This window comes from Protopterus annectens, chromosome 2.part0 (genome assembly GCF_019279795.1).
Source record: "Protopterus annectens isolate FY-2018-M chromosome 2.part0, PAN1.0, whole genome shotgun sequence".
NCBI lineage: Eukaryota > Metazoa > Chordata > Ceratodontiformes > Protopteridae > Protopterus > Protopterus annectens.
In genome coordinates, this window is record NC_056728.1 from 33,653,052 (window position 1) to 33,678,875 (window position 25,824).

Sequence of the window (25,824 nt, forward strand, 5' to 3'; positions counted from 1 at the left end):
TCTGAATGTCAGAAAATACTGTATACGATTCTTGAGAGAAGATACCCCAGGAGTTTAATCAGCTACTTAGTTAACAAAATTTTTGAAAGAAAGAAACGTGTTTTCCTCAACTATTAGGTGTGGGGAGCATAAACATCTGGGTTCTGCACACAATGCCCTTATATTTACACACAGAAACACTATTTAGTAAAAACTGGTGGAGGTTACCTTATCCAGCCTATGTCTGGTAATTTTAACAATAAAGGGTTAGTATATTTAGCTTTCTGCTCTATGTTTAACAGTTTTTATGTTGAGAAAACAGACATATTGTTACATAAGAGAATATGTGAACATTGCTATGACAGTCAAAAAAGTTCATCAACAATGCTTTGTTCAAACAGTTGGTTGAATACAGTGGTTTTAAATGTTTTTTTCTGTTATGCATTTTGGAAATAATAAAGCCAAATCCTAGAGGAGGAGTGGGGAAAACACCACTGAATACAAGGAGCTTCTGTAGCAGATTAGGCTCAATTCCACCACTCAATCTCCAGGGTTAAATGAGCAAATTTTACTGTCCCCTATTTTAAATATGCAGGCAGCTGCTATAAGGAAATTTATTTTTATACAAAAACATATACATACAAAAACAGTCATTTTTAAGAGATACCCAGTCCCCATGAAGTAGTCTTGATTAACAAATATCCATATCCACTTTACTTCCTTTTTGTAAATTCTTCCCTTTCTTCTGCAGCTCACATAACAATATTTCTTTTAACTGATAAGTCTGTAATTTTGGTGTAACTAGTGGCAAAACAGTACAGTTGTGTACACTTACCATAAATGTAGATGTTCGAGTGTATTCACTGTTGCAGTCATCACATTTGGGTTATCTGCTTGCAGTAGCCCTCAGTCGGCCTGATTAACAAAGTCTTGGGTCCTGCGTCAGTTGCTGTCTCATCTTCCATGACGTCAGGTAGTCAGGGGTATAAAGCATGCAGCCAACGCCATTACATCAGTTTTTCTTGCCCCAGATGTCAGGTGCCCCCATAATGGGAAGCAATTATATATATATATATATATATATATATATATATATATATATATATATATATAAGGTTACACCTCCAACAAAAAAGCAAATACACCAAAAAGCTTTAAACACAGTAAGCAAGAATAGAGGTACAGCCAATAGACGTCAGGGGGGTGGAGAGAAGGTAACTAGGACTGCAACAGTTAATACACTCGAACATCTACATTTATGGTAAGTGTACACAACTGTACTATGTTCTTCGTGTTTTACTGTTGCAGTCATCACATTTGGGTAGATTCCCAAACCTAAGGATGAGAGAAGGAAATTAGATAGCATTAGGACCAGCTATAAGGCCCTGCAAGACTGCAGTGGCAAAGCCAGCTCTGGATTTAGAGAAAATTGGCAAATGATAATGCTTGGTGAAGGTATGTACAGAACTCCAGGTAGCAGCTTCTAGGATGTCCCTGGTAGGGACACCTCTTAGAAAGGCTGTAGAGGTAGATGCAGCGCGGGCTGAATGTGGTCTAATCCCCTGTGGAGTAGGTTTTCCATGGTGCTTAGAGCAGAAGTGAATGCAACGGCCTATCCATTTAGAAATGGTTTGCTTTGAAATGGCCTTCCTCTCTGCCCCTGCAGCAAATGTAACCAGCAGATGTTCAGATTTCCTGAGAGGTTTAGTCCCGCCCAAATAAAATCTAAGTTGTATGTGCACATCTAAGGAGTGCAGTATTCACTCCCCTTTGTTCTGTAGATTAGAAAAGAAGGCTGGCAAATGAATGGACTGATTAAGGGCCACACTGGATACCACCTTGGGCATGAAGGAGTGGTTGGTCCTGAGGAACACCCTATCCGCATGAAAAATGATGAAAGGCTCCACCGTCATGAGGGCTTGTAATTCAGACACCCTTCTTGCTGAAGTGATGGCTAAAAGGAAGGCTGTTCTCCAAGAAAGGAATTTCAACTCTGCATTTGCAGCTGGCTCAAGGTAGAGTGAGTTTTTCCAATACAAAGTTATGGTCCCAGGCTGGAGTAGGGGCTCTCTTGAGTGGTCTTACGTTCTTGGCCCCTCTGAGGAACTGCTTCAGCAGTGGATGAGAGAAGACGGTTGGTTCTGTGTTGTAATAAGCTGAAATGGCTGAGGCATGAATTTTAATGGAGGAAAAGGAAAGGCCCTTGTGCAGCATCTCAGTTAGGTATTGAATAATCTGAGGTAAACTGGGTGTTGATGTGCACATCCCCTGAGCTTGGTCCCAGGAACAGAATCTTTTCAATTTTTCAGCATAGGATTTTCTAGTACAACACTTGCTTACTGAGGGATGGTAATGGAGAGATTAGATAATTAGCCAGGCTGTCAGGTTCAGGGTTTGAAGCTGTGGGTGCAGAATCTGGCCCTCCTGCTGGGACAGCAAGAAAGGGGTCTGAGGCAGGTGCCATGGTGCCAGCAGTGACACACTGCACAAAAGGGGGTACCAGTGTTGGTATGGCCAGTCTGGTGCAATCAGTATTGTCCTTGGTTTGTCCTGTTTGATCTTTAGTAGCACCTTGGAGAGGAGAGGCAGAGGGGGAAAGGCATAAACTGATAGGTTTTTCCAGGTGAAGGACAGGGCATCCACTTTCCAAGCTTGTTTGTGGGGAGTCCTTGTGCAGAATCTTTTCAATTGGTAGTTCTGGGAGGAGGTAAACAGGTCTATATCTGGGCTCCCCCATTTGTTTCTCAACATGTTGAATATCTTTCGCTCCAGTTTCCACTCGTGTGGGTCCATGAGATTTCTGCTTAGGTCGTCTGTCAGTGTGTTTAGCCTTCCTGGCAGGAATTGAGCCTGTAGGTGCACTTGGTAGCTCAAGGCTGTGTTCCACAGAGCCATGGCTAAACTGCAGAGAGGGTATGAGTGGGTTCCCCCCTGCATGTCTATGTACCACATAACAGTGGTGTTGTGTTGTCCGTCTTTACCATTAATTGCCCTGGAAGAATGTGGCCCTTGAAGGCTGTCAGAGCATTCTGTACAGCTAGCATTTCTTTCTGATTGATGTGCAGGTGCATTTGACTTGTGTTCCACTTGCCCTGAATGCACTTCCCTGCCAATCGAGCCCCCCATGCATAGCCTGATGCGTCTGTTGTTAGGGTTTGGGTGGCAAGGGGTAGAGTGAATGGCAGTCCCTTGTTTTGGTGACAGGCATCTGCCCACCAAAGGAACTCTATCTGTAGACAAGGAATGATAGGAAACATTGCTTCTAGATACTGAGAATATTGACACCATAGGCTTTTTAGATACCATTGCAGTTTCCCTCATATGCAGTCTTGCATATGGAATTAGTATAATGCAGGAGGCCATGAACCCCAGGGCTTGCAGTATTTTCCTTGCAGATAGCTGGGTCTTTGTGGCCAGTAGTTTGAAGTAGGCTGTCAAATTAACTTGTTTTTCTGGTGTGAGAAAAGCCATCTGGGAAGTTGTGTTCAAGCTTGCTCCTGGGAATACAATTTGTTGGCAGGGTACAAGATGTGATTTCTTTTCGTTTATGGTGTACCCCAGAGAAGTTAGCAATTTCTGTACAAATGCCAGATGATTCAATAGTATGCCCTGGTTTTCTGCCTGAATTAGACAATCATCCAGGTATGGATTTATCTGGATATTTCTTTGCCTGCAAAATGCAATGACTGGAGCTAGGCACTTTTTGAATACCCTGGGCGCAGTAGATAAGCCAAAGGGCAGTGCAGAGAACTGATAGTGTATGTAGCCTGTTTTGAAGCGTAGGTATTTTCTGCAGGATTCCCTTATTGGAATGTGCAGGTAAGCTTCCTTTAAATCCAGTGTTGCCAACCAGGCATCTTTGCCTAGCATAGGAAGCAGCAGGTGAAGAGTTAGCATCCTGAAATTTGGAATCACCAAAAATGTGTTTAGGATAGAGAGGTCTGGTATAGGACTCCAGCAGTTGTCTTTTCTGGGCACCAGAGTAGAAACCTTGTCCCCGTTTCTCTTCTGGAACAGGTTGAATAGCCCTGATGCTTAAGAGAGTGAGAATTTGCTTTTGAGCCTCTGCCCACTGATTTGGGGCTAGGTCTGGCCAACGGTTTGGGGTTGGTAAGGAGTGAAAGTGGAATCTGTATCACTGGGAAACTATATTTAACACCCATTTGTCCCGGTTAATGAGTTCCCAATTTTTTGATTGCCGGGCAATCTTTCCCCCTAAGGGAACAGTCAGCTGTGCAGGGCTTGGAAGATTTAGAGTTACGTCATTAAGACAGTTTACCATAGGGGGGAGTCTTACCACTCCCTGCTTTGGAAGTGGGAGTCCCCCACTGCTTAGCCCTGTGAGTACCTTGGGACTGAAACCTAGGTGTTCTGCTGGTTCTGGGTTTGGACTGAGAAGGCCTGTAAGAGGCAGGAAAGGACCAATTTTTAGAGGGCCAATGCCTACTAAATCTGGGAGGCTGTACTTGCAGGAAATCTTGGTTTGCATAGATTTAGCATCTTTTTAAGTACTTCTTCTGCTTTGTTGCCAAACAGGCGGTCTTGGTTTAAGGGAGCATCCAGCAATTTAGCTTTAACATAATCTGGCAAAGATTGCTCCTTAAGCCAAGCATGTCTTCTAAGTACAGACCCAGTGACAACAGCCCTGCAAGATGCCTCTAGTTAATCAAAACCACATAGCAAAGTGTGTTTTCCAACTTGTTCAGCAGAATGCATTAAATCCTGTAAATCTTTATTTTCAGCACAGTCAGGAATCAACATCATTTTCTGTTTAAGCAATCCAATAATATGCTGCTGATACTTTATCATATGAAACTGGCAGTTTAAGGCCCTAATGGCCAAAGTTGCAGAAGTATATATCTTCTTACCCCATCTATCCAGCACCCTGGAATCTCTATCAGAGGGGGTAGGATTTTTGGCAGTAGTAGCCTTAATGCTCTTGGGTCCCTGTGAAATGGTCTCAGGATCCGCAGTAGGATTTCTAAAAAGGAATTTGTGAGAGTCAGGAACCCTGTAATATCTATCAGGTTTTCTGGGAGCAAGAGGTAAAGAGCCAGGGGCCAAGCTAGATTCCGAAAAGGCATCATTATCAATGTCCAGTACAGGGGGGATAGCTAAAGGCCCGTGTTGGGGCAGGAGTAAAAAATCCCTAAGCCTCTTTTTAGAGTCAGAGTAATCCTGGCTTTCCCAGTGAACATGCTCCCTAAGAGTATGCAAGGTTTCACCAAAATATAAATCTTCTGGAGGAGTAGCAGAGGGAATAGAGTCCTCTGCATCAGAATCCTCATAGGTAGAGAAGGGTAAATCCTGGTCATTAGAGGAAACAGAAATTTCAGAATCCTAATCAGAAGACTCATAAGCAAACTCAGTCCTAGGTCTCTTAGAGGGGGAAGTGTGGCTTCCCATGATTAAAGTAATAAGGCCTACAGTCATTCTTATCATTTGTTTTTTAGGCATAGAGGCCTGACCATAATGTCTGGGGGTCGGTTTTCTAGGCATGGATTGAGTTTCAGGCCTTGAAGAAGAAGATGGCGTTGGTTTAATATGCAAGTCAGTAGGCCTGAATACACCCTCAGAAGCCAGTGCCTGCACACCAACTCTGGACCCATCCAAGGTACAGACATTCACAGGTACCACAGTTGAAACATCTCGCAGCATACAAGACTCCGAATGGGTCTCAGTAGAGGCCTGTGAATCTGAAGTACTGGGTATCAGGGGCTGCTAAAGCACCTCACTGAGTACCAGCGAACTGGCGACTAGCTTAGGAGAAGCGTCGTCGGCAGCTTTGGACCTATGCGGTCTGCCTCTGTCTTTACCTTTGCGTTTTTTCAGAATGTCAGTAGACAGGTGGCTTATCGATGCCACATCTGGATAATTGAATCGAGTACCAAAATATTTAGAAGCGTAAATAAACCGACGATGAATAGTTTGTTGTTTAAATAAGGCACAAAACCGACACCAAGGTACGTCGTGGTCAGGGCCTAGGCAAGCAATGCAGTAAGAATGAAAATCTTTATGAGGAATTTGCTTTCCACAAGAAATACAATTAATGACTTTTACTGACATTGGTTTAGAGCAAGAAAAAGTTTCCCCGACGGGCTACTTAGCTTAGTTGAAGACTTCGGTTCTGAAACTCGAAAACGAAAATTTCAGGAGTTGGCCGATCGGCACTTGCGAACTGCTTCTGCTTCGGGCACCGCACGGCAAGAAAGACTGATGTAATGGCATCGGCTGCATGCTTTATACCCCTGACTACCTGAAGTCATGGAAAAAGAGACAGCAACCGGCGCAGGACCCAAGACATTGTTAATCAGGCCGACTGAGGGCTACTGCAGGCAGATAACCCAAATGTGATGATTGCAACAGTGAAACACGAAGAACATCTATTTACTATTGTTCCATGCACATAGACCCATAATGTTCCATCTGTGTTGTTGATCTTCATATATCCTTGACACTGGGTTCGGTTCTGAACCTCAGAACCCACAAGGCCGTTATTCTAGCTCACGCCTTCCAAAAACTCTCAAGCTCAGCTCTACCCACAGTGCTCCTCGCCAAATTACCTCAGATTGAGTTTGCTTAAAACAAACTGGCAGATAATCATATGTAGAGAAAAAGAAGAGAGACCTTATCTGAATCTAGTGAAGAGAACCCATATCACAGAGGAAATCCAATCCACCATAAAACTTATAGGACATGGGGAAGGACGGCGAGTATGTCAAGGACATGTGAAAATCGACAACACAGATGGAAAGTTATGGTAAGCCAACTTCTTTATCTGATGTTGTCAATCTTCACATATTCCTTGACAGAGGGACAGAATCTCCAGCAATCTGAATCTTGGGAGGTCAACCAGGAAGAATATTCCTGAGGACCATCGAGCCGAAGGAAGTCCTTCCCCTAGAGACCAGATCCAATTTGTAATGAGTAATAAAGGTATGTGGAGAAGCCCATGTAGCCACTGCACAAATATCATCTAAGGAGACCCTAGAGTGAAAAACTGCAGATGCAGCTACTGCTCTGGTGGAGTGTGCCTTAACAGGCCTTTATAGCAGTACATTCCTGTTGTTACAGACAAAGGTAATACAGTCCTTTAGCCACTTAGCCATAGTAATTTTGGAAACTGATTTCCCTTTTGCTAATGAAGAAAAGGAAACAAACAATTGCTCTGATTTTTCTGAATTATTTAGTTCTGTGCAAACAGAAACACAGCTGTCTATGGGCATCCAATAAATGTAAATAATACTCGCCTTTGTTAGAGAAATTTGGGAAAAAGGTTGGAAGTTGGATAGTCTGGTTCAGATTGGTTTCAGTAACTTCTTTAGGCAGAAAGAAAGGGTTAGTTCTCAAGGAAACCCTGTTTTTATGAAATATTATATAAGAAGGTTTACAGGATAAAGCTTGAAGCTCTGAAATTCTCCTGGTTGAGGTGATAGCTACCAGAAACAGGGTTTTCCAAGACAGAAATTTTAGATCACATTTGTCCGAAGGTTCAAAGGGGGTAATAAACTAGGGATTGGAGAACTAAGTCCCAAGGAGCAGATGGTTCCTTATATGGAGGTCTGAGCATCATAGGTCCCTTCAAAAAGGCTTTGCAAAGCTTATTGGACATTAAGGCCAACACATTCAGACCCAAGTAAAAATTAGAGATTGCAGCCAGATGCACTCAAATGGTAGATGCTGAGGCTTCTGCTTCAAAAACTGATGTCAGGAACTCTAGAACCTTATTGACTAGAGCTAAATATGGATCAGTATTAAACTTAGACAACCACGTGGAAAATTTGTGCCATTTGCTGATGTACAACTGTCTTGTTGAGGGTTTGTGACTAGCCATAACAATTCTTTGAGCTGGTGAACTGAGAGAGGACTGCCTGGTGATCATGGGAATTGCAGAAGCCATGCGCTGAGCCTGAGGTTGCGTAGATTCGGGTGAACCAATGCATCCAGGTGGGACAGTAAGCCTGTAGCTGGATCCAGACTCACAGGTTTCTGAATTAGGGGAGCACAAAGAAAGGGGAACCAGATCTGTCAAGGTCTGAACTGGGCAATAAGAATTATCTTTTTCTTCAACCTGATGACTTTCTTTAGAAATTAGGATATGAAGGGAATTGGGGGAACAAGATACAGAGGACTGGGAGGCCAATTATATACAAGAGCATCTCTCGGTGACTCCCTTGGTGGGGGGATCAGGGTAAAGTGGCTGCTGCACTTGTTGCACAGAGGGGATGCAGATAGATCACAGCAAGGCTGGCCCCACTGGCGAAATATCTTCTCCGCCACAGAAGGGTTGACAGACCACTCGTGAGGCATTAGAATAAATCTGCTCAATCTGTCCTCAATCACTGTGGAGCTCCCTGGAATGTGTGTTGCAATAAGAAAGAGGTTGGATGAACTTGCCCATCGCCAAACTCTGAGGGCTTCTTGACAGAGGGGATAGGATCTGGTTCTCCCTTGTTTGCTGATGTACCAGACTGCTGCCATATTGTTTGTCTGAATTACAATTGTTCCAAAGGGAAGGTTTGGGTGGAATGTTTGCAACGCTAATAGCACTGCCCTCATTTCTAGAACACTGATATGCAGATTGGTCTCCAAACGGGATCATGTGCCTCAGACTGTTTTTCCTACATAATGCCCGTCCCCACCCCATCCAGGATGCATCTGTGGTCACTATGGCTTGGGGTTGAGAGGGAAGGAAGGACCGACTCATCAGGACCTCGGAGTGAAGCCACCATTGTAAATCCTGCTTGCATCGGTTAGTAATGGTGATCAAGCGAGTCACTGGCTAGTCCAACATGGACCATTGTGATGCTAGAAGCCACTGAAGGATCCACATGTGATATCTTGCTAAAGCGACAACAGTGATCGAAGCTGCCTTCGACCCTTTGACTTGAAGGAGGAGCCTTGGTGGTACTTTGTTGTTGCAGACAATCTGGCTGACTTGAGATTTTATTTTTTGTATCCGTTCTATGGGCCAGGATGAGACACTCATGACTGTATTTAGACTTGCTCTGATGAACTCTAACTGTTGGCATGGCTCCAACTTTGACTTTTCATAGTTTACATTAATGCCTAAAAATGAGCAGAGATGCAGATGGTGGTCTTGACCCTCCCTGAGAAGATACCTGGTGGGAGAGAAAGGAGCCAGTCATCTAGATATGTAAACACTCAGAATCCTTGCAGTCTGAGATGAGCTGCAAACACTACCATGTATTTGGTGAACACCCTGGGGGGCTGTGGTGAGACCAAAGGGTAGTGGCCTGAATTCATAGTGACTGGCTTCCAGCCAGAACTGCAGGAATCCTCTGGACTACTTGTCCATCTTTAAATGTTAATATGTGTCTTGAAGATCTATACAGCACATCCAGTTGTCTTTTCCCAGAAAGAGAAGAATAGACTGAACCATGACCATACGAAATTTGCTTTGTTAAACTGATTTGTTCAGCCTGCTGAGATCCAAGTTTGGTCTCCAGTCCCCTGTCTTCTTAGGCACTAAAAAGAACCTTGAGTAAATTCCGGATCCTATCTGGTCTTGTGGGACTGTCTGGATGCCTCTTTTGTCAAGCGTCTTTTGAATTTCTAAGACTGCTACTTCCCTGGGACTGGGTGGAACATCCAGGAGAGTTGTTTAAGCCTTTGGTTGTACTAAAAAGGTGATATTGTATCCTCTGGTTATAATCCTTTGCACTCAGGGGTCCTTTGTTATACTTAGCCAGGCATGTTGGTGCAGGGATAATTGCCCCCCACTGCCTCCAAAGGATGGCAATCAGGCATCCTTTCAGGTACGCTGATAGGAGTTCCCAGAGAAAGAATCTCTGGAACCCTGATTTTGCTGCCCACGTCTGCCTCTTCCTCGGCATCTTACCTTATTACTTTCCCCTCTGTCCTGGGAAAAGTCATTGCCACATGAGTCTTGGAAAGGCCCTTTGGACTTTTTGAACCATAGCCTCCCACTCTGCTGGTTCCTGGAATAAGGCCACTGGGGAGTGGAAAAGCATATGCTTATGGCAGAAAGAATCTTTCCATCTTTCTCACATCTGGCTAGAGCCTCTTTAACTTTGGAACCAAATAGGGATGGTCCGTCAAATGAAGCATTAACAAATGAAGATTTAAATGGCTCCGCAAACTCACACAAGCGCATCCAGGTGTGTCTCCTTATGGCTACGCCTTAACCCACAGCTCTCGTTGTCCCTTCAGTGGTATGAGCAATTAGCCTACGAGTCGGAGATCGATTCAAGGGTGGCAAGCTGAGAAGTCATTTTGCCTCAAACTTCTTCAGCTACTGCTCCTGAGAGAGTATCTGACAGTTCCTTAATCAGATCACTCTGCTACCTGGTACAATGTACCATGTAATTCAGGGACCTAAGGGCAAAGGGTGATGAAGCGTACGAGCTTCCCAAATCTATCCATAGTCCTAGATTCCTTATCAGGAGGATGGATAGTGGGACTTTCGTCAGCAAGTTCCTTCTTAGTGGCTGCCATTACCACCATGGCATCTACTGGAATTTCCTCAGCCCAGTGCTGTTGATCCATAGGTGCTGACAATATGCGGTCTGGTCTCTTAGGGAATCGGCTCAAAAGAAACAGGCAACTTCCATGCCCGCTTCAGTTTAATGAGATTGTCAGTGGGTGGAGAAATCCAAGAGGTTGAAGGCTGACCAGGAAAGGCCTCAAGGTATACTGATTCCTCTGAGGAAACTTGAAGAGGAGTCCAGTCACCCCTCTGTTTTGGGATCTCTAGAATATCCCAAAAGGAAACATTATTAGCGGAGACTTGGAGAAACCTTCCCCTTCATCGGAATCAGTATCTTCCATGAAAGACTCTTCAGGGAAGTCCAAGTGCTTCCTCTTGCACTTTCTTTTCACATGAACCTCTTCAGTGGGATACTCGGGAGAGGTATCCAAAGAGGACATAACCACAGTGGTTAGATCCTGAACCTTCTGTGCCCTCTGTCCCAGGGAAGAGGCTGAAGGAAGCTCTAGTCAGGCCAGATATCTGGTTCAACAGGGTAGGCAACGACTTACTGCACCGCAATGAACAATGCCCTCTCCGTGGTATGGAATGCAGGCTCCCCTATAGAGGGATGGGAGCCTGGCACCATGGACTCACCCCACGCCGAGAAAGCCTCCTCCGATGTTGAAGCCGGGGCTGAGCCTAGGAATGCAGAAGCACCTAGGGGAATGGACAGCTCCTAAAAGGCTGAAGACGAACCATCCCCCCAAAACCCACAATGAAGCTATGGCCCCTGGAGATCTCTGGATCTGACACACCCAAAGCACTCTTGGTAGCCATCAATGCCATGAAAGAAGCTCCGACTGGCAAAGAACCAGTCGAAGTTGGGACTGTCAACATCAGGGGCTCTGAAGTCTCAGTGGGAGTCAAAGGAGGAAGAAGAACCAGGGTGGAAGTGGACAATGTTCTAGCGGCAAGGGAGCAAGGAACCAATGTTGAAGGCAATACCCTCGCCGCAAGGAGTTGGTCCACTATCCTCACTACATCTGATTTAGTTAGACTTCTGGTGGATTGGTTAGAGGAAATGGAAGGAGATCTGGGAGGGTGTCTCTCCAAGAATGGACTTGGAGGGCAATCTGCAAAGGGATCTACCGAAGGAGAATATCGTGTCCGTGGAAGCTGTTTAAAGGAAAACTCCTTTGGTTCTTGGACCTTTGGTGTCATGGAGGAGGGATATATAGTTGTGGTTGGCGCCGAGGAAGTTGGTGCAGAACCTGGCCCCAAGGATTGATATTCCTGATTTGCCGGTTCCAAAGATACCTTCTGGACCATAGCAGATTTAGACATTTTTGCTGGTGGTTCTTAGGAAGCAGTCAGAACCAAAAGATGTCTCTTTTTTTACTTCTCCCTCTTGCTAAAAGAAGCGGAAGAAGTAGACGGTGAACTGGCCTCTGTTCTGGATCCTGATAAGGACCCTTCAAACTCAGATTTCAACAGACCTTTCACAGTGAGTTTATTTTTATGGTCGACTAGTGGCCTATGGCTGAAATTATGACATATGGCACAATCTTCCTGTAAGCATACAGCCAAAGGCAATACATGCATAGGGTATGTCCATCAGAGATGGTCACTTTTCTATCACACTTGACACCTCTTAAAGCCCGAGGTGCCTTTAACTGGCTTGTCCACCATAACAGAAACTCACACAAACATAACTGCTCGCACAGAGAAAAATTTAATGATACTGCTAATACTATGTTTTTTTGTTTTTTGTTTTTTGTTTTTTTTTTTTTTGTTACTTAAGAAGAAGAAAAGAAGCAACTAAGTACCAGCACTGGTATGCAAGGTATACCTGAATGGTAAAAGGGAGATGTACCAACAATGGTATGTAAGAATTACCTAAAGGTAAGATAAAGGGGATCGCATTCACACCAAAAAGTCAAAAATAAGGAGAGGGTAGAAGAACAATAATTATTATTTAGGCAAATGATAATTATCTAGGAAAAAGAAAAAACTTACAAAAGTGAAACTGCTGTCGCCCGAGAGCTAAAGAGATGACGGATCTGGCACTTTGAAGCAGCAAACGAGATCTGAGATAATTTGGCAAGGAGCATTATTGGTAGAGCTGAGCTAGTGAGTTTTTGGAAGGAGCAAGTTGGAATAATGGCGAGTTGGTTCTGAGGTTCAGAACCAAACCCACTGTCAAGGAATATTTGAATACTGACATCAGATCTTAATTTTTTTCTTCTCTCTCTATCTTCTAACTCAAGCAACTTTTCATTAATTTCCTCCTGTGCTGCTTCCATTTCTGTCATTCTAATGGTGTGCTCTCTGCCCACATTTTTTAATCCTTCAAAGTTGTCGATTGCAGAGATAGAATGCTTTCCACTTCTTCTAGCCTATTAGCACTTTCATGAATGTATTCTGCTAAGGTATCACTCATTTTAATTACCTCTTTGCAAATTTTATCTAACTTTTCATTTAGTTTGGTCATCTCAGTCGCTTCTGGTACTTCTGACTGTTCCTTATCTTTCCATGTGCTATCCCTCTGACAGCTGTTCTCTCGGTTTTCCATTACTGGCAGTTTATTCAATGTTTTTTACTCTGTTTCCACTGTGGAACAGAGGGTTGATTCAGCTATTCTATAAGTGCAACAAACAGCCACAAACCAATCAGAACATGTATTACTGTACTTCTCTGAGACATAAGGACACTTAGCTACTGATATTTTGTCTCATCGTGACCATGACTTTTACATTAAAATTACTTAATGTACCCAGTGTGTACTCAGTGTTATGATTTCTTCCTTATTTTTTATATACATACCTGCATATGTTTATATCTGTCTGGCTTCCTTCATCTGCTTGTATACATTCAACTCTCTTAACTTCTTTAGGAATAGCATCCTTGAAGCTTACCAGAAAGATGAATTTGTTTTGGACTTCTGTGTTACTCATATATTTCCATAACAAACACCATGCTCAATAATGATGGTAACAGGGCAGCTTATGCCAAATGTTGAGGATGGAGTACATAGTTGTGTCATCAGATTTGAACCCTATACTCTAGATAAAGGGGTTAAGAGAGGTGTTGAGCTATCAGCTGATCTTTGTGAGTTGGGTAGTACAGCTTGGCAGTGGATGAACATATCAGAAGACCCAAATGTGTCATGAAAGTGTTATGTGAAAAGCTAGCCAATGCTTTTTGTGCAATATGAATTTAATTTCCCCCTCACAGTTTCTCCCATAATCCCTAAGAAGGTTACATGTAGGAATTCAAAGGAACCCTGTTCAAAACCTCAGTAGTTCAGCAAGTGGCAAAGAGTTATACCTAAAAGGTGATTGGTGCTCATCAAGGTGGTAACTCTAGGGTCCACTGGTGAACACCATTGGTGAGAGAAGCTCCACTGGTGAATACCAGTGGTGAGAGAAGCTATCAACTTTAGAAAAAGACCTCCTGTTCAATGCTAGACTTGGGGGTAGTGCCAACTCTGCCTACTAATTATTCTAAACTGAACGCAAAGGAAAGAAACACTAGTGGCACTTGCCAAACAGCCAACATGTAAGAGGTGTCTGTCTAGATCATCCAGATTGACTCTGAGACTGTCTCAAAAAGGTTCTGAGAAACTGCATGCTGATTCAGAATAGGGAGGTGGTACATTACTCAAGCTGCTCTTAGAAAGCATAAAGAAATGCTGACCTCAACTTGAATCATTGTTACGAAGTGAAAGAAATCCTTTAATGTACTCCTGAATTCAGCTGATATGCTCTTTTTGAGGAAGCACAGAGAAAAGCAACTAATGGGACTGCTTCAATTTCCACAGACATGGTTACTGTATTGACTAAACAGTTTTAAAGTGACAAAAAAAGTGGATGAGAAGCAGCTAGAAATGAGAATTTTTTTCTTCTTCTTTTTTTGTCCTTACATTTGTTGCCCCTTATGCTCGCCAGCTGTCAGCCTTCCCTTCTGTTTTATCATCAGTTCATTTCCATCATCTAAGATCAAGGCACCCTACACCATTCTGTGAGATGACCACACTTTCAAGTGAAAAAACACCTAGTGACTCCTATGTCTGTAAGCAACCCAAGAGTTAGTTTAAGAGCAAATTAGGAAAGAGGTTGTCATACACTCAGCCATAAAAGATAATTAGGATTTTCCCTGGCCTACTGGATTCCCCTGCAGCAGCTGCCTGACATATGCCTGACACAGCATCAGCCCTGTGGAACCATGGACACTCTTATACATGGCTTAAATGCTGACTACACAGAGCTACCTTGCTGACTGGCAGGCAAGCAAGGTATACACTCTTTGGTGAACAAATGCTACAATACTAAGCCTTTGTGTGTTGTCAGTACTGCAGTGGACCCATCCTACTGTCCCTCTCCACAAGATGCAAGATGGACAAAATCAGCATGGATCTCTCACATACACACTCCCTCACTGGCTCCTCCAGCTCCAAGGTCACTAATTGATCCTGGGTAATCTGTGTGCTAGTCAGGGCTTTTTTGATCCCTCAGTCACACAGTCAGTTAATTTTGGGATGGTGCTGGGTATCATGGTTAATACAGTTCTTCAATGTTACGTGAAAAGTAAGGACAATACCTCTCCATTGGTCAACTGAGGTACTTGTCCCCATTTTCAAAAAGTGGGATGTGTTCCAGTTACAAAGATGTCACACTGAAAAGCAGATTTCATCTAACAGATGAGTCACTGATTCAGAAGAAGCTATGTAGATTATGTCCTAGTCATTGATCAATGTATCAACTCTGCCTTTGTGTAGATATCAAAGGGGTCAAGGAGTTTGCCAGTACAGGTTCTCAGGGATGCTGCTACATGGCAGTCAGTCCCTGTTTTCGGGGACTGGGAATTGTATTTACATTCTTGATGTCAGATCAAATACACTGAAGATGGGGGAAGGACTCCAAGAGAGTATCTTACCCCTCTCCTGTCTGTGATTTTCATGAAGAGGATCAAGGTACAGGCAAGGTGTGAAAAGTATCCAGTTTGGTTATAACAGTTTTATCTATTGTTTGTAGATGCCCTTATTTTCTTAGCTTAAAGTGACTGATCTCCAATATGCACGGAAAAGGTTTACTGCAGAGTGTGAAGTAAATGTGATGAAAATAGCGCTATCACATCAGAGGTCATGGTTCTTTCCCAGAAAATGTTGGACTGCTGTCTGCAAGTGAGACACAGTAGATACTTCTGGCAGAAGAGTTTATGTATCTTAGAGTCTTGCTCATGAGTAAAAGTACAGAAGACCAGGAGTCTGACCAGCAGATGGATGCAACATCAGTACTACTGCAGACACTGCACCAAACTATGGTGATGAACTAAGAACTGTGTTAAAGAACAACACTCTCAGTTTTCTACTCAGTCTTTGTCCCTATCCTCACGTACAGTCTATGAGGTTTGAGTACTGAATGACAAGATGAGATCAAGGATACAAGTAGCATAAATAAACTTCTTTTCAAGAGTACCCGAACTCATTGTCTGTGACACAGTGAGAAGCTTGACAATCAATAAGGATCTCAAAGCACAGCTACTACTCTTCTGGGTTGAGGGGAGTCAGCTGAGACAGTGTGGGCACCTTATGAGTATGCCCCTGCAGGTAAATGCCACTAGTGAACACCAGACATGACCCACTAGTTGTGGGCCTCAGGGTAGATCCAAGTGATTTTTGGAAGAATTATACGTCTTATGTTTGTCTTGGAAAACCCTGGGTTTCCAAAAGATGAAGTAAAAACAGATCACAGTGGGTCTTCCCTGGGATATGGGTTCATACCACAAAGTCTATAGATGATAAAATCTATTCCCATACTCTCATGGCCTCACTATGCAGAAGATAAGAGTCAGATCCTCTTTGCTTGATGATGATAGAGCATACCACAGCCATGCTGCCAGAATGTATAGCAACTGAACTCTGAGTGAGGGAGTTCTGAAAAACAAAGTGGCAAAACACATCCTCACCTTGAGAACTCTGATGTGCATAAAGACCCTGGAGTGTGACCAAACAACTTAGACTGCCTGCCCTTCCCTATGCCCTCCCCATGAGGCATCCATGGTGATGGTCACTATGGGTACATGTAGATGGAAGGGGCTATATTTAGCAGTGGAGATCTAGATATGCGGTTTGTTAAAACAGCTGTACTTTAAGATGTTCATTACTTGAGAGTCCACTGCAGAACCTTCATGAGATATCTAACACTTGGTGAAACATTAATGGTAGCTGCCATAAGTCCTACAGCGTTAAGGAGCAAAGCTGCTAGAGCAGTAACGAGCTGAAGAATTTGAGACACTACACTTCTGAATTGGTGGAATGTATTCTAATATTTGATTGTGCAGTACACAACAGAGGTAAAGGTTGCTGTTTCTGAGACTTCACAGTGTTCAATCTGATTCATAAGGAATAAAACAGCTGAAACAGAAACTTTTGTGCAGATGTCAACTTATCTTCAATAGAATGGCTAGAAGACAATCATCCACGTAATGAAGGACCCGCTGCAGTCTCTGGTTCACTTCAGTGATGGCCATGTATTCATCAAACCCTCAAAGGACTGAGTGAGAATTAATAGCAGTGCCCAGAACTGAAAATAACTAGCTTTCCACTTGGGAGTAAAAAAAATGTACTTAACTCCTTTGTAAAATTCTTCTGGTGATAGGCATTTTGGAGGTCTAAATGACATATCTACTCTTCTTTTGACAAAGACAAATCAACTGCACCATGACCATCCAAAACTCTTCTTTGGAGCCCAACTCATTTAGCCTGCTAAGGTATAGAACTGGACTGAGGTCTGTGGTATTTTTGCAAACTAAACAAAATAGAGTCATATTTGAACATTCTGCTATGGTGGGATCTCTTGGATGGTCAGTTTTGCAGGTTTAAGACCTCTTATTTGTCCTCTCTCAAAGGCAATTTGGCAAACAGGGTGTGAAGCGGAATTCTGTAGCATGTGGATATAATTGCCTTTAACCAACCATCTTGCTTGATGGTCAGTCACCATAGACAGATGAAGGAACAGATGACCCCAACCTCCCTCCAGAGTGGGACAGCCAGACATGCACTCAGGAACTCTACTACTGATATTCCAAGGACAGGGACTGTGATATTCCTGGTTCTGCTGAAAATTCCTTCCTCTGGATTGATGATTGTTGCTAAAATTGCCAAGTGTGTCCTTCCTACATTGTTGACTTCTTTGTTGTTGTGGGCAACACCTGTACCACAGCTGGCACTGAATCTTGTGCCTCCCAGAAATGGTGCACTGGGAAAGCTCAAACATTGCACCACCAGTTAAGATATTTTCTTCTTTTTTTTCACTGTTTTCCAAGTTGTAACTTCAGGACTGATTTCATCAGTTCCATTAAAAAGGGCATTCAAAATGTATGCTTGAAATTATCAGCAAAGGTTGTTAGCTACAGCCAGGAATGATGGCATATAGTGATATAGTATATCTGGTGTTCACTGCCCTAAAAGCACCATCCATGGCATTGCACACCAAAATATGTGAAATTTGAAATGGCAGATGTCACTGCATGAAGGGGTAGTTTTGAGATGAATTAATCAGCAAGCAACTTCTTCAGTGTTTCAGGCATCGGCTCTGCAAGATCATACTGGAAGTCCTACACATGAGATGGGTAACTAAATGCCCTAATAGCAAAGGTCAAACACTTATACAACCCTGTCCAAAAGTGAATCAGCACCTGGACTCCTTGTCCACAGTTCGAATTGCTGGGATCTGAAGAAGAACCCTTTCTAAAAGCCATCACTGAAAAAACAGAGTCCATGACTGTAATCAGTATTCAATAGAACCAATCCTTAGGTGGTTGGTGGGCACTCTCTGGTCTGCTAGGGACTACTGTCACTAAACTGTGCCTTCTCCAAGTCTCTCAGATGACAAAGGCAACCATCTTGTCAACAAAGGAAAGTACTAAGGAAATCTAGGGGAATGGGTGAAAGGCCTTCTGTAAGACCTTCTCTAGAAATTAACTGGGTTCGACTGACCATCCTTCTACCTTTGCATTATCTCCAACGCCTCACCAAATTTGGAGTTATCTAGGAGTGAAAGTACAGAACCTCCTGCATCTTCACTGTCAATGTTTGGTAAAGGTGCTCCCCACAAAAGAAGTCAATGTGTGTTCTCATACATAGTTATTTCCTCACTGAAGAAGGGTCCAATGATAATAAAAAATAAGGAGAAGTATGGCTGGAACCACATGAATGAACTAACCACTGGCCATTCAGTCTTCTGCCCTGAAGATGGAAAAAACCAAGAGGTGCAGAAACTGGAACTAAAGTAACTTGGGTATAACCCTAAACTGTTGCGGGTGTGAGAGCAGACCCATGCAGCTCAGTATGAAACACGGAATGCTCTGTCCATAATAAGAAAGTATTCAGTTATGAAGAAACCAGTGCCAAAGGACCAAGCTCAGCAGTGCCTAGTGTCTGCACCTACAAAACTGAAAACATTGGCACTGTTGGTTGACACTGATGGTCAATGTTGAGGGGTTTACCATTAATGAAATATGTACATAAGACACCATGGCTAAGAGTTGGAAAGCCAAAGAGTCTGACATTTAGCATGGCATCATGGAGACTGGTATTAATATCAAATCTGACCCCTTGACTTTGACCTTGCAGTATAAGGAAGTACTAAACTTCCAGTGTTCCAATGTCAACATCACAGATGATGATGGCAGTGTCAGCACAGAAGAATTTATCTGCTCAGGCACTGAAAACCTGCTTGTTGCTTACCAGCCTTGTTGGCAATGGCACCAAGTCCAGAGCCAAAGAGGTGGCAATGGTAAAGTAGACCAGAGGAAGAAAGAGTCTCACCTTAGTCTATACATGTAAAATAACCTTCAGCATTTTCAAACAGTCACTATCCAAGGTCGTGGACTGTCTCATGTAGGATGAAACAGACCTGAAAGACTTAATAGAAATGTCGGCAGTGGACAAATTGGTCTCTGCTTCTGAAAGAGAAGATTAACTGTGCTGTTTAGAGAGCCTGTGTGGAAAATTCTCCATCATATTCACCACAAGTTTGGAAACATCTGACTCAATTATGCACCTCTTCCTCCTCAGTCTGAGACTACTTGTGAAAAACAGCAGATTCCTTGGAAAAAAGAGTTTTTCCAGACTTTTCCCCCTTCCAGAGCTGTAGCAATGGACAATGCACTTATTTGGTGCCACCTACCACTGTCTATAAATGATAGCAATCGCTTAGAAAACTTGTGAAACATCAGACTTTTTTAAGAAGAGTTTGACAGTTTACAAGCTGCTACTAAGTGATCACTTAAAGACAGCTTGTGAACCATTCTGCTTTTTTAAAGGCATTTTCTACCTTTAGAAAAGGAAAAAATACTGACTGACAGCTTATAAGCAGTCAGTAACCTATCATGATTTCCGCTTATAGACAGCTATAAACTGATAGTCAAACTGTTCTGCTTTATTAAAGGCTTTTTAAAGGTAGTTTAACAATACCTATCTTTTCACCACCAGGAAAAATTTAATCTTTTCTATGTTCCCTTTTATATATCTAAAACAAACACACTGAAAATTATTGGACCCAGTTCTGAACCCTTCAGTATTCTAGTCACTCTACTTATTTCTAACACCAGTATCTCAGCATAACACTCTGCATCCTAGACACCCAACATTTCACTTTTAGAGAAAGTAACTGTACACATAGTTTATCAACTCATGTAAGTATAGAGCCATCAGAACATTACAGCCTCCTCCATCAGAGTAATGGTTTTCTGGTGCAAAAGGTGCAGACCAAGTTACGAAGTTTGTTTATTTATGTATTCATTTGTTTGACTGACAAAAACACATTTCAGCCACAGAAATGGGTCCTTGTCAATCAAACACTAACACTGCATATAGAAATACATAGTGTGAGAAAAAATAAGGAATATACCAACATTGTAGTGAGACATTATATATAGAAAATATAAAGTCATAATATTCAAACCAACATCAAATCATGAATAACAGACTAGCTAATTCTCTAAAACTTGTTTGTATAACACAAGTCAAATCAAACTAAGAGTCATAAACACCAGTGGGATGAAAATTGTAAACCACAAACATGACTAAACAATGTACAATTTTATGCTAGAATTTCAGACTTGTACAGAGAATGCACATAACATACACCTCCTGCTTAATATGATCAGAGAGAGAAACTAAATAGCAAGTGCAGAGTTGACCAAAGTTATTATCTAAAGTTAAAATTACCAACAGAACAATGAACTTAAGGTGAACACATAAGCCCCAAAAAGTGACAGCACTGTCTAACATAAATGTTTTTGTGCATCATGCACTGCAAACATTTCCCAGGATGGCAGTCCTGTCCTACCTGCTGCTGCAGCCATGTGCTCATCAACACTGAGAAGCAGCTCCCACGCTGCTGGCTGTATATCTCCATACATATCCTCTGTCAAGATTGGAGCAGCCTTTATAAGAAGGGACAATGGAGCAGGGGCCAAGCTCATCACCTGAAATGCAAGAAACATGAAATAATTATTTGTAAGTGGTAAAAAGCAACACTTTCATGCAAACATGAATACATATCTGTACATGATGGGGACTGCATGTGCATTGGGAATACAGTTATGTGAGATTTAGTTACTGAATTACAAAAATATGTTAATAACTTCAACCATGAAGGGCAGATATTAGCAAACTAAAATACATAAAGGACTACATTTTTTCAACTCATTCAGTAACTACATATAGTCAAAGCCATAGCAAAAACAGTCTTTTGATTATGATAGCAAATAAAAAGACAGAGACATTCACACCAATTTTTAATAATAAAAATGTGCTTATTGAAACCAACAGCAGTTTTTACCTGAACATTATAACAATGGTTATGAGAATAAGCCACAAATGCCAACAATACAGCTCTGGAGCTGCAGGTTACAGACCTCTGATGCAGATCAATATGTACACAGTTAATTGTTTTAAGTTGCTAAGTAAAGTAAGCCCTGCCGAGTACTCATTGTTACAGTACTTAAAAAGACATTTTTCACTCTGCATGCCACATAGAATGGGCATGATGTGAACATATTCATATGCATTATGGAGCACATTTGCAAAAAATAGAAGTTATGAACTCACCATAACATTCCAACTGTGTTGTCCATTTTCATTCTTCCTCAACCCCTCATCCTGTGGGTTCTGTTCCAGTCCTCAGAACTGACTCGGCTGCTACCATAGCTAGTGGTAAACAAGCTTATCCCTTACCCACAATGCACCTATCCTAGTTACCTCAGATCAAGTTTGCTGATAGACCAAGGGAAAGAGTAGTTGTAAGACATTCACTGAAACTATATATGGAACCACAGTTATATACCAAAGATAATAATCTTCTAGTCATCAGTTCCTCTAGAAATCCAAGGGTATGGGGTTTGGTGGGAGGGCAGCTGAGGGAGAATGAAAATGTACAACACAGATGGAGAGTTACGGTGAGTACACAACTTCTTTATCTGATGTTATCAATTTTCTTTCTATCCTCAACATGTGGGACACAGTCCCCAACTACTTTAGACCTTGGGTGGACTCAAGGAAGGATGTTCCTGAGCACCACTGAACCAAATGATGCTCTTCCCCTGGAGACCAGATCCAATTTGTATGAGTAATGAAAGAATAGAGAGTAGCCCAGGTTGCTGCTGCACAAATATCATCCATGGAGGCTCTACACTGGAAGAAGCTGAAGTCGCTACAGCTTTAGTGGAATGTGCTTTCAAAGGTTTCAATAAAGCAATCCCCAATTTGCTGTAGATGAAAGTGAAGCAGACTGTTAGCTAGCTAGCCAATGTCACTTTGCTCACAAGAATTTCTAGTTTTGTAATTAACAGATAGATAACTGGGCAGATTTTCTGATATCTTTTGTTCTGTGAACATAATTGTCTATAAATGTAAGCAACATTCACATTTGTTATCAAATTTTGGGAAGAAAACTGGTAGGTTAATAGTTTAATTGATACTGATTTCTGAAACCACCTTTAGTAGAAAAAGGGGTTGGTTCTTAGCGCAACCCTATCCTTGTGAAAAATCAAAAATGGTGGTTTACAAGACAAAGCTTGTATTTCTGAAATCTTCTGGCGGAAATTACAGCTACTAAGAACATAGTTTTAAAGGGCGGAAACTTAAGATCACAATCTGATGCTGGTTCAAAAGGAGGTTGTATGACTGCTTGCAAGACCAAGTTCAGGTCCTAAGGAGGGATTGCATACTTGAAAAGAGGCTTTAAAAGAAGAGTACCTCCCAAAACAGCTTTATAAAGTTTACGAGACGCAAGTGATGAATCTTCAAAATTCATTATGAAAACTGGACACAGCTGCTAAATGAACTTTAATAGTAGAAGACGAATGCCCCTTCATTTAATAGTGAGGCTAAAATTTCAAGAATCTTATGAACAGATGCTGAAAAAGGGTCAACGTTATTTTGACGTGTCCAAAAGACAAATCTTTTCCAGTTACTGTTCTAAAGTTTACATGTACATGGTTTGTGAGAGGCCAAAAGTATGTATCGGACTGGTGAAGAAAGCATAGACTGCCTGGTTATTAACGGAATTAACAGAAACCAAGCCATCATCTTGAGATTCAAGATGTCCGGATGGATGATGCCTATTCGATAGGTCAGGAGAGCTGGAACCGGGTCCAGAATCCAAGGTTAGTGAATCCGATGAGGCCAAAGGAGGGGGGAGCCAAATCTGTCGAGGCCAATAAGGTGCAATGAGGATTACATTGCTCTTCAACCTGATTGTTTTCTGTAGAAACTTTGGAATTAGAGGAATCGAAAGAAAAACAAAGACGACCGGAGGGCCAACTGTGGACAACAGCATCCTCGGTGATTCCCCTTGAGGGGGGATTAGGGGAAAGTAGTTGCTATGTTTGTTTTTTTTGGGGAGAGGCAAAAAGATCACAGCAAAGCTGGCCCCACTGACAGAATATTCGCTCCGTCACATTTGGATTGAAGGACCACTCCTGAGGCAGGAGTATGCATCTGCTCAGTTTGTCTGTTATCACATTGGACTTCCCTGGAATGTCTGTTGGTATGAGAAAGCAGATGGATGAGATTTCCCACTGCCACACTCTGACAGATTCTTGACACAAGGGATAGGACCTAGTTCCTCCTTGCTTGTTGATGTACCAAACTACTGACATGGTGTCTCTTTGAATCACAATTGTCCTTGAAGGGAAGTTCTGGAAGGCCTGGAATGCTAAAAGCACTGCTCTCATCTCTAATATGCAAGTTGACCTGTATGGGGAACCAAGTGCTTTGGACAGTGTTCCCCAGATAATGGGGAAGTGTCCGTGGTCAATGTGTTCTTGGGTTTAGAGGGGGTGAAAGGATGGCCTTTTTAAATTTGATCCAATTGAATCCATCATTTGGGATCTCTCTTGCAAATGTTGGCGATTGCAATCAAAGTTGACACTGGTCGTTGTGTTGCAAGCAGCCATTGTAAAATTCCGATCTGAAATCTGGCTAAGGGGATTAGAGTTATAGCTGCTGCCACGGACCCCAGGCCATACTTTCTTGCTGTTGACTATCTTCATGACTTGTGATCTAATTTTCTGTAGTCTCAGTGGAAGAAGAGAAGCTATTGTTGTCTTTGTGTTCAGTATAGCTCTTATGAACTCTAAGGTCTGAGTTGGTTTGAGGTGAGATTTTTAGTAGTTTATGGCTATCCCCAGCTAGGAACATGTCTGGAGAACCTGCTCTCTTGCATCTAAGAACTGATGCCTGGATGGAGTGGTAATGAGTCAGTCGTCTAAGTACAGAAACACCCGGAATCTGAGCAGTGTCAAGTGAGCCACTACTACTGCAATGCATTTGGTGAACAGCCTGGGGACTGTGGTGAGACCAAATGGCAGCCCTCTAAACTGACAGTGACTGTCTCCCAGCCAGAAATAGAGAAATTTTCTGGATTGCCTGTCCATCTTTATTTGATAGTACACATTCTGAAGGTCTACTGAGCACATTGAGTTGTCCTGTTCCAAAAATGGAAGAATGGACTGAACCATGACCATTAGGAAGTTTGTTAGTCAAAATGACTTGTTCAAAACACTGAGATCCAAAACTGGTCTCCACTACCCTATCTTTACTGGCACTAAAAAGAATCTTGAGTAAGTTCTGGATTTTCTCTGGTCTGACGGAACTTCTTGGATGACTCTTTTTTCTAGCAGTTCTTGAATTTGAAATATTGCCTGTTCCCTCTGATCTGATGGGGCATCAGGGATTCTTTTGCAAATGGGGGGTAGAAGGGAAAATGGTATAATGTAACCTCTGGAAATGATCTTCTGCACCCAGGTATCTGATCTTATTTCTAGCCAGACTCTATTGTGCAGGGACAGGTGACCCCTGACTGCCTCCAGAGGAAGACAATCGGGCCTCCTTTCAGGAGTGCTGAAAGGGTTTACCAAAGAAGGAATTTCTGTACTCTTGGTTTTCCGGCCCTCCTCTGCTGCGAGGCTGGCGTCTTCCATTGAAGCTTCCCCCTCTGCCCCTGGGGAACCACCTTCATCTATGCCCTGAAAGGACTCTTGGGACTTTTTGAATGACACCATTCCAGTGCTTCATTGATTCCTTGAAAAGGAAAAGGATCATTGATGAGTGGAAAAACGTACACTCCGCCCATGGCATACAAGGTCTTTCCATCTTTCTCACATCTAGACAAAGTTTCTTTAACTTTAGGGACAAACAAGAATGTGCCATCAAAGGAAGCACTGATGAACGGAAACTTGAAGGGCTCTGCAAAATCACATAAGTGCATCCAGGCATTTCTCCTGATGGCAAAACCTCAACCCACTGCCCTTGCCATCCAGTCAGCTGCATGAGAAATGAACCTCATGGACAAGTTAGATATGGACTATAGGGTAGACAACTGAGTGGCAACAGATTCCTGAATCTCTTTAGAGACAGATCCTGAAAGGGTACCTGAAAGCTCCTTAATCAGATCACTCTACAGGTGTGCAAGAAATTCAAGGACCATAATGCAAAGGTGGTTGAAGCATAAACCCATTTCATAAACCTATCCATCGCCCAAGACTCCTTGGCATCAACAGTCAAACCTTTTGACCAGAATTTGTTATCCTCCAGGGCAGCCAGGTCTCCGGGGAATGGGTTCTGTGGTGTCAGGGGCCTTTCATGCCTGCCAAGAGATTCACTCAATGAGCTCATGGGTGGGTGGAGTAAGCCAGGAGGTAGATGGGCATGTACCAAAAACCTGCAGGTACACCAACACCTCTGACGAAAGATTGTTGGACTTCCAATCACCTCTCTATTTTAAGATTTCTATGCTGCGTCCAAAGGAGACATCATCAGGAGGTAATCTTGGGGAACCTTCGCCCTCACCCAAGTCCGTGTCTTCTATGATAGATTCCTC

General features: G+C 42.6%; 1 protein-coding gene across 1 annotated transcript in view; it reads right to left on the reverse strand.

Annotated features, from left to right (window-relative positions):
* UNC80 (unc-80 homolog, NALCN channel complex subunit) overlaps window positions 1–25,824 on the reverse strand; it is a 5,631,640-nt gene that overhangs the window by 2,282,085 nt on the left and 3,323,731 nt on the right. The window contains exon 32 of the mRNA XM_044060513.1: window positions 20,788–20,926. Within this exon, the coding sequence (XP_043916448.1) occupies window positions 20,788–20,926 (139 nt within the window). The remainder of the gene's footprint in view (window positions 1–20,787; window positions 20,927–25,824) is intronic.